The sequence below is a fragment of the Falco rusticolus genome, chromosome 6 (genome assembly GCF_015220075.1).
Source record: "Falco rusticolus isolate bFalRus1 chromosome 6, bFalRus1.pri, whole genome shotgun sequence".
NCBI lineage: Eukaryota > Metazoa > Chordata > Aves > Falconiformes > Falconidae > Falco > Falco rusticolus.
The window spans coordinates 59923403-59932672 of record NC_051192.1 but is presented as its reverse complement, the minus strand read 5'-3'; the positions used below and the strand labels follow the sequence as shown (position 1 = coordinate 59932672).

The 9270-nt window shown below is 38.5% G+C and overlaps 1 protein-coding gene across 1 annotated transcript in view; it reads right to left on the bottom strand.

Moving 5' to 3' along the window:
- Nucleotides 1–3511: 3511 nt before the first annotated feature.
- The window catches only part of NBAS (NBAS subunit of NRZ tethering complex), a 183471-nt gene continuing 177712 nt past the window's right edge, over nt 3512–9270 (bottom strand). The window contains exon 52 of the mRNA XM_037391240.1: nt 3512–4323. Within this exon, the coding sequence (XP_037247137.1) occupies nt 4048–4323 (276 nt within the window). The 3' untranslated portion in view covers nt 3512–4047. The remainder of the gene's footprint in view (nt 4324–9270) is intronic.

The following is a 9270-nucleotide window of genomic DNA, read 5'->3' as shown; positions in this document are numbered from 1 at the left end:
ACATACTGGAATTTAGGAACCTGAAAATCTTTAAGTTGGAAACGTGGCAGGCATGGTGGGCAATGCTACAATAATAAATCCATTCCAGAGGTGGAACACTTCTAGTTCTGTGTTCATTCTCTTCCTTCAGAATCTCTCAGTCTATCATCAATCAGTACAATAAACCACCAAGGTGTTAGATGTTACTTGCTGTGTGTTTTGCAGTGAAATACAACCCTAGCAAAATCCTTGCTTTGGCCCCCTTTTTCACTTCCTTCAATTACTGTGGCCGTTTCAGTGTTGCCCTGCCCTTGAAGTGCTCTCCAGCTAGAGAGCCTTCTTGTTTGGTACTCACCTGCTGACAGACGAACACTGGTTAAATCCTCAGTTTCTACGTGGTCTGCTGTAATCCTGTGCTTCTGCATAAGCAACACACTCTTTTGGAGAACTGCCTGGGTGGTAACCCACCATTGTTGTCAGGAGCAAACAGCCCAAGGTTTCACCCAGCATCCCCTGATTTGTGAGTAACAGAGGCACAGGCACTGTCTGCATACTGTTTGATTAAATCTGACCTTGCACAGAATACTTGCCCAGAAAGGAAAGTAGAGGTAAATAAAACAAACTTGAAAAATGGCTTGTTTTTGCAAGCATAGAAATTCTTACCCCTATGATGAAGGCATCCATATTCTATGGCCATCCTCTCAAAAAGTCTTTTCACAGTGCAGAATGTCACAAACAATAAATCACAGGAAGAATCATTACACAAGGAAAATATCCAAATTATATGTAGCCACCCCACCCACTGAATTGCACTGTTTTGTTTATAAATGCATCTACTCTGCATCTGTTGCAGTGACATACTGTCTCCACTTACAACTTCCAGCGAAGAACTTGTGAGTTATGATCTTTCTTCCCTGAGCTCTGGTTCTACTTAGCCAAAAAAAGGTGACATTTTGGTGCTTTGCTGTATATACCACACAGCAAAAATCTCCTCAAAGATACAAACACTATCAGTGTTCTTCACGCAAAAGAGGATTAATTGCTCTAGGAAGCCTTGCTCTTTGAGACACAACCAAACTCTTTATTCACCTGCTTTTGGAAGCACAAGCATCTCCAGAGCATGTATGTGTTTTAGATTTTTTATAAAAAAATAAAAAAAAAAAAGTCAGCTGTATTCTGAACAGATCCCAAATGCAAATTGAGCAGACAAAAGTGAACTGCTCAGCATCTTATTAAGTACTATTAATAATACCAAGGTGAGTTTCTTAACTATAAAAAAAACCCAAAACCAAAAACCCCTCAACTGCCCCCTGCTGAAGACCACCTCCCAAAATAAAATCCAAACCCAACAAAAAAGCATTCGCTAGCATATCTTGATCACTCCTAGAGCCGAAAATATTATTATGCAACACAAAAGATATGAAAAGGCTGGCACCGAAATACAGATATCCTTGTTACGTGCCTCTTCCTTCACTGCCCCCCCCCCCCCCCCCCCCCTTATTTGGAACATACACTGATATAGGCTGATTGTTTTGGATGTATAAACTAAGTGTGTTCCTTACAGATGGAAGTTTTGAATACAGAATAAATCGGTAGTAGTCCTGGCTGCAAGGAAAACATTTATCATGGATTTGTAATGCCAGCAAAACAGAAAGTGGACAGAAGATCAATAACACTCATTAGAGCTTTATCTATAGCTCAGCTCTAAAGTGACACTAAACACAAACTTTTCATGATCCTGAATGAGAATGGTAAGAAAATCTAGCACTGAACTTACTAACCTCAGAACATAACATGCAGACAGACCAAAATGCTCCATTTATGAAGTACAGAAATGTCTTCTACAGAGTAATCCATTTTCTCACTGGAGGTATGCCTTGTGGTTTGCCTGCATCTACCGATTTCCAGTTACATTGCCTTTTTTAAATTTTTCCTTTCTTTTCTCTGCAGTTCCAATATATTTTGCTTTACTAGTCAGGGCCTCTTGGGACTGCTAACATAAGAGAACAGAATTAAGGCAATATAGCTGAATGATATAAATTTGATTTAATTCGTCAGATACATGGATGAGATAACCTTCTGTAAAATACTGAAGGACAGCTGGGACCACCAAGTACAAAAAAATAAGTTAACAATCTGAAGAATTAAAGCATTCTTAAAAATCTTGCTAAGAGTCCTATGTAAGGTGGGAAGTAACACTAACATCTGAATAATTTTCAGTGTCAGTAAAAGCTGGTAAAACAAAGCAGATCCCAAGTCAAAGACAATGCTAGTAAGAGTCAGTTTTAGTGCCAGAAATGTCATCACCCATTTCTAAATGCTGACATCTAGGAAAGAATTCAGTAATACAAATGGGCAATGAAATAGCTACTTCAAGCATTTAACCTCTTCTTCTTCCATCTCTATGGTTTAGGCTGACATTTAGGAAAAAAGGAAGATTTTAGACACTACTATCTCAATAACAGTCAGCTTTTTACTATATTGCATAATGAAGGGGCTGGCTATTCCAAACAGCACAAAGCTCAGAGAAGTGTTGTTACTGAAGCACAGACCAACTGCACCTGAACTGGATCCCTCTGTTGCCAAATTTTGACTGTTACCAGTGTTAATGGAATCCATCACCGACCTCCGTATTGTAGGCATGGCGCAGCCAGCTGAATCATCTATGAACTGCACTACAATTGTTTTGTGTGTTCTGTTTGTTTTGAGGAGGGAAGGCTGTGGGGGACGCAATACCTACAAGATTATCATCAAAATGATGGAACCAGGCTCTTCACAGCATGCATGGTGGGAGGATGAGACACAACTGGCAGAAGATTAAGACAGGTTCAAACAAGAGGATAAATGTCAAAAAGTTTTTCAACATGGGGACAGCCAAGCAGTGGGTCATTCACCCTTGGTGGTTTTCAAGTCCCAGTTGAATACAGTTCTGAGCAATCTGCTCCAACAATAAATGAATGCCACCTTGAGGAGGAGGTTAGATTACCTCTAGAGATTGCTTCTAACAAGTATCTCATGGATAATACATATAATGTTTCTGTACATTATTACATCAACATCAGATCTGAACACTAGATTAGGCAAAACATTTACAGACTATTTTTAATAACAAATTCCTGTAAACACATGGTAACATCAAACCCTTCTGGTAATGCAGTGTAATAAACAGACAGTCCCCTTGTTAAAAAAACCCCAACAACTCTGAAAACAATCAGAAACACGTTGCCTTATTAAGACAGACAGACATTTGGAAATAAACACACACTTAGGGAATTTTTCAGAACTCAGGAAAAATGTAAGTAAAATACTTTGAAAGTGTATTCACAAAAGGTATCAACAAGTGCTTAGGATTTGAGATGGCGCTTCCCAAATTGTGGAGAGAAAAGCCTCAAAGACTAGAACTGTCTTCAAGCACAGAAAAATTCAGCTTGTCCTTATGACTAAGCATCGCTAAGGAGAGGCAGGAATTACAGAAGAAGGGGCCATATAAAGAAAACATTTAGCTGTCTAAAAGGAGGAAAGAAAAGAGTCCACAATGAATGTAAAATATTTTATTTATTGCAAACAAAAGCTGGATAGCAACATTGCACAATACCAAATTTTAAGCTTTTGAAATTCTCAGAAATTATTCTTCATTGTGATTTCTTTTTTGCACCATATATCTTTATAGTTATATTTTTACATTAGCTTTACATTATGACAAGAGTAAATTACAGAAATTAAGACAAAGTCTATATAAACTGCCAGCTTACTAATGTTTCATTTATATGTCAGCGTGTAACCATTTAACACTTCGATCTGAAAGGATTACCAGATTCAACGCTTTGCTAGTCATAACAGAATGATACGATCCACACCAATAATTTTTTTAAACTATTAAAAGTATATGGGAATTCACTGTGTCCTTATTTCAGCTGCGACAGAGAAACCAGAACACACTGCAAGTGTGCTGTTCTTATTTTGTACAAAACATAGGTAATAACTATGTTACTTCACTAGAACAACAATTTCTCCCTTTTGTGCAAGATCTCCAGCAAAAAGGCAGACAAATGCATAAATCCAGCATTTTTAGATCCAATGCTGAATAGCCTGGAGGGCAGTAGTGAAAGTCCTGAGTGCTGGATGAGTCCCTCGATGAGACATCAAGAGGGACCCGGCCTCTGCATTGAACCCTGCTTCTTTAAGTTGTTTTGCTATTTCCTCTACATCCCAGCCTCCCTCTCCGTGGTTAGCCAGTAAGTGGTCAATAAGGTGAGGATAGAAAGCAGTAGATATGCACTTCACCACTAATTTGGCATTGAGGAGCAAGGTAAGTATTTCAGCATCGCAATTGAAATCATCAACCTATGAAGAAAGAAAAATCTAAAGTAATTAAAAACTACCAGATACATCCATCAACCAGAACATGTCATGACTGTTCTAACTGCACAGCACGACCTTGAAAGAGAGATGAGTATTCCACACGGATTAACAACAGGGATACATGCTTTGCATATGTCGGAAAATGTAAAGGTATGTCTTTAATAGTTTCTGTCACAATAATGTAAATATTTGACCTGCATAAAATCAGGCAATAAGGATGCTTAGCAACCTGGCTAGGATTTAAAGAACAGCTTTATAGACTTTTCACAAGTTCTTAGCCCCAGTGCAGAACAGACTACGCCACTTACCTCCATATCAAGAATGACACTCTGAGGAAGGTCAGAGCAGAGAGTGTATTAATTTTTGGTCACCTTATATTAATACAGTATGTTACATACCACATATTAATATGATAGGCAACATTTGCAGACCCAGCGAGATTTCCCAGAGTTTCAGCATTCACAGAAAGAATGAGATTTTCAGAAGAATACAACTTTTAGAAGGAAACATTCTTAAAAGATGTAGAGTACAGAGCTGCTTCCTCTGTGAGACACCCTGGATGCCTCAGAAAAATGTGGTTCCTTGAGAGCAAGTATCCTCTTGAAAGTCTTGTCTATAGCCTTACGAATAACACTACAGAATACTTCAAATTCTATTTCTGTTGATCTTGACATGTCTTTCCTGGGTTCCCTGAAATGCAGTGTTGTTTTAATCAGCTTAGGTGACTTACCACTTCAAGAAGTGCAATAAAAAAATATACTGGCCAAAGGAGGGATAGATAATAGTCAGTTTTCAATGACTATATCCTATCAAGTTAGAAATAAATTAATCAAATTATGTTACATTCACAAAACAACCTCTCAGTTAAAAAAAAAAAAAAATCTGTCTGATTAGCTTCTGGTTTTATTTTCTGTAAAATTGATGTATTATCTTACATGGTTGGTACCAGCAAGCAATGAAGACTCTCTGATCCAGTGATTTGGTACCCTTGAAGACCAATTAAACTGCTACACAGGACTACAGAATGTGGCTAGATTTGGAACTGAGACTTGACAGTTGAAATTAAGCAATTTTTAACCTAATTAGCATCACAAAATTTTCAACCCTGATGCATTTCAGGACAGCATTTAAAGTTTCCTTGTCTCTCTGTTTTAGTTCAAAGTGAAACAGCGCAGAGCTTTGCTTTCCCATAATCATGTGCAATGTGCTCCATCGACCCCTTGCGCTGCTGCACGCTGCAACAAGCACTCCTTATAACCCGATTCTCTGTCCCACAAAGTTTCCACACCCATTTCTTAGTAACATGTAACAGTGTCAGTTTGCACTTGTGGGGTGGGTTTTGTAATTATTTTCCAGAAAGATCGAACAGAACAATAATCTATTAGTCTAGAAAACCAAATGTCCTGGTAAAAACAAACAAACAACAAAAAAACCAAAACAAAACAAATAAACCCAACCAACCAACGAACCAAAACAACTCTTACCTACTCAAGACACATAACACTGTGAGATATCAAGCACGCCATTTAACATGGATCATCTACTGCGGGAGACTACTCCCTCCCATTTTCCTATACAGGTAGTCAAACCAGAAACAGGATGTTCAAAGCATGTATCAGCAAAAGTACGTGATTTTCTCTTGAATGCATGGAATTCCAAGACTCCCAAGGTTTGGCATCTTATTTGGAGGAATCACCATTACATTTCCATGTAGAAGAACACAGAGTTCATGAGGAAATACCAGGTAGCTCCTTGCACTGAAGTGGGTAAGAAATCTGCAGCTAGCTTCAGGGGAAAGAACTTCCTCTGAAGTAACAACAAATTCTTTTAGAAGAAGGATCTTTTTTGCACATAAACATTAGTTGAAACATCCAATTAAGACAACTACTAAAAAGCAACGTTACCATTCCTGTGTTAAAAAGCTGCTGCTTCTGGGCAGACAGCAGAGGTAGGATCTTATCAATGAGTCACTGATCTGCCTGCATATGAAAAGCCCTTGCTATCCCAAGACCCTAACTAAGCCTTAAAACACTGGTTCCACCAAAGTTTATCGCTGATCCCAGAAACACTGTTCCAGCAATATGGGATGCAGCTGACTGCAGTTTAAGCAAGTCTCAGAAGTGCAAGTGTCTTCCGCACAAATGAACACACAAGCACTTTCCATATTGTGTGAACATGTGAATAAACTATAAACCACAATAATGACAAACTCAGAGTCTATATAATGGAGAAAAATCATTATGCCCATCTAGACTTCCATGCTAAGGGTGCTAAATTTTTCATTGGTGTAAAATGTGTTACTTCTGGAAGGCTTAAATGGGAGCAGCTTTAGTTTTTCATATCCATTTCTCCTTCAGTAGGATTTGACAGCGCAGATTTAGCATGATGCCCGCACACAATGCACACATGTACAAGTAAAAGAACTAATGGAGTTAATTACACTGAGGAGAGGAACTCCAAACTTTTTTTCCTTTGACTTACATATCTCTTTGGGTTTTGGCTGAAATCTGCTTTCAAGATGTAAGCATTCATGCAGTATCTCTGTTGACTAGCTCACTCCTTTAGACTGTGATGATCAATACCCTTCCCTGCTAGAGACATACATATTCATCTAGAAAGTGAGATGGTATAGAAACAGATTATTGCAACAGATGTACTCATTTCTACTGAAGCAGCGCTACGGCACTCTGCTTCAAATAAGGCCTGTGCATTTTATCAAATGTCTCTTTCATGCAGAATTTATAAATGGATCTGCATCTACAGATGGAAAACCACGTCTCAGAGCAAGGTTTCTGTCAACAGAAGTGAGGACCCACTTACGCTCTTTCTCCACGAGCCCTAAACTCTTTCTGCACATCTTCAGCAGGATGGGAAGAAGCCTCATCCCAGACTGCTAAGTGCTGCTTTTAGAGAGGGTGGGGGATTCAAGCTGTTCCCCTGCACAGCCTGTACTGACCCCTGCGCTGATTGCTGTATTTCTGAATCAGAATGGCAGTTTGTGTCTTACACTGAACTTGGTGCTGTCAGTGCATAATTAGTAAGGGGGCTAAGCATGCCTGCCTGGGGCTTTGCCATCAGCACACTAATATTATGAACTGCAAATAGGCTCAGGCTTGAGGCGTCAGCTCTACCATGGCAGCAGGTCCCCTGGGCGTGCAGAGACAGGGAGCCTGCAGGTTTTAAGAAAGCCTGTGTGTGAAATAGGTCGGTGAAGATCCGTTTTGCTACAGGTGGCACCTCTTCTGACGCACTCGGAAGAGGAACTTAAGACATGTAAAAGGCTTCACTTATAAATCACTGAGGCCTCCACAAATCCACATGATCATGAATGCATATCAGCATCCAGTGTTCTTTCTGCTTGCTAATACAGCCTACACGGCCAATGTACTTATACTTGCTATGATGCAGCATATCTTGCGGGGGCGGGGGGGGGAACCCCTCCTCCTACAGTGAGAAATTCAGATAAGCAAGAGCAGGTCAGGTGTTATCTTTTGCTTAACTAAGAGGCAAGTTGGGGTCTGGGCAATTCCCCATCAGCATTGTTTGTGCAGGGATCTAGAGATTCTGCTATTAGCAAACAGACAGTATTTCATCCATAACTTATGCATTATAAAATCCATTCATTAAGAAATATGGATACTAATGGGAAGATAAGAGCTGCTGCTGATGTAACAGCAGAAAAGAACTGAACCTGCTACTTCCCTAAATATTAGCTCTCTGCTACTACTGGAGATAAAAATGCTTTTTGTTTATTTTCTTATTGGAGTCTACAGCTATAGGACAAATAAATATGGGGAGAGAAGAAAACAGAGAGATTATAAATAAAGTCTAGAAAAAACAAACTAAAGAAAGATATTTCACCATAATTACTGTTAGCTTACATTAGCTTATATACACATAATGCAACAAGATTTCTTTTAAAAGGTAAGCCACATCAAGTGAGTAGCCACAAATGGCATAAGACACTGGAGAACACTGGAAATTCCATTATTTCACATTCTTTATGATTTTTCATATTAAATTTTTCAATAAATCATGTTGCAAAGGTGGTATCAGTACTTCATCATCTAAAGTATAGTATGCAAATGGAGCTAAGGTATTGTTTTAGATTAACTAAAAAAAAAAATCTAGCTCTAATTTCTATTAAAGCCTTGACTGAAGAAGTATTTTCGCTGATTATATTAAGCCCCATTAGTAAGCTGTTTTAACAGTACAACTACCAACAGGTAACAGAATATTTACTTGCTCTGTCAGAAGTATAAAAATCACTTTTGAAGATAACCCAGTGAACAGACAACACTGAAACCCTTCCCAAAAACAATCTGACTCTTAAGAGCAAACTGAGCCCTATTGGCAGTAATAAACTTATTTAAGGAAACCAATTTTTAAAATTATTCACACACCACAGAGTAAGTATAGTTATTTCTGTTACCCAAAAAAGACAAGTGACAGTTTATAAAAAGATACGCAATAAAAAGAGAGGTCTGCAATTCCAAAAAAGCTTACACAAAAATCTTGGTTGTTTTATTACAGGCAAAAGCTATACAATTCTTAGTATCAGCACTTCAGCATCATCCTTAACTGTAAACATCCATAAAGCTGTCAGCAACATACAACAAATGGCTAACTAATACATCGTATCAGCAAGCCAGTGCTGTATTTTTCTCACAGCCATGTTTGTGAGCCGTGTTTGCATTATGTCAGGGAATCAATGGCTATGTTTTCCCTTTGCCAGGTGTTATTTGTCCTTTTCCTGTTTAATGTAAGCAGAAATGGGCTTCCTATGAAAAATTCATTAAGAATTCTACAAAGAACATTAACAGGCCGAATACTGTTTTTAAAACGCAAATAGTATGCATACAAAATTATACTGGAGAAACAACATTGACACAGCTAAGCAATATATGCACTTTTAGTACAACACCAACT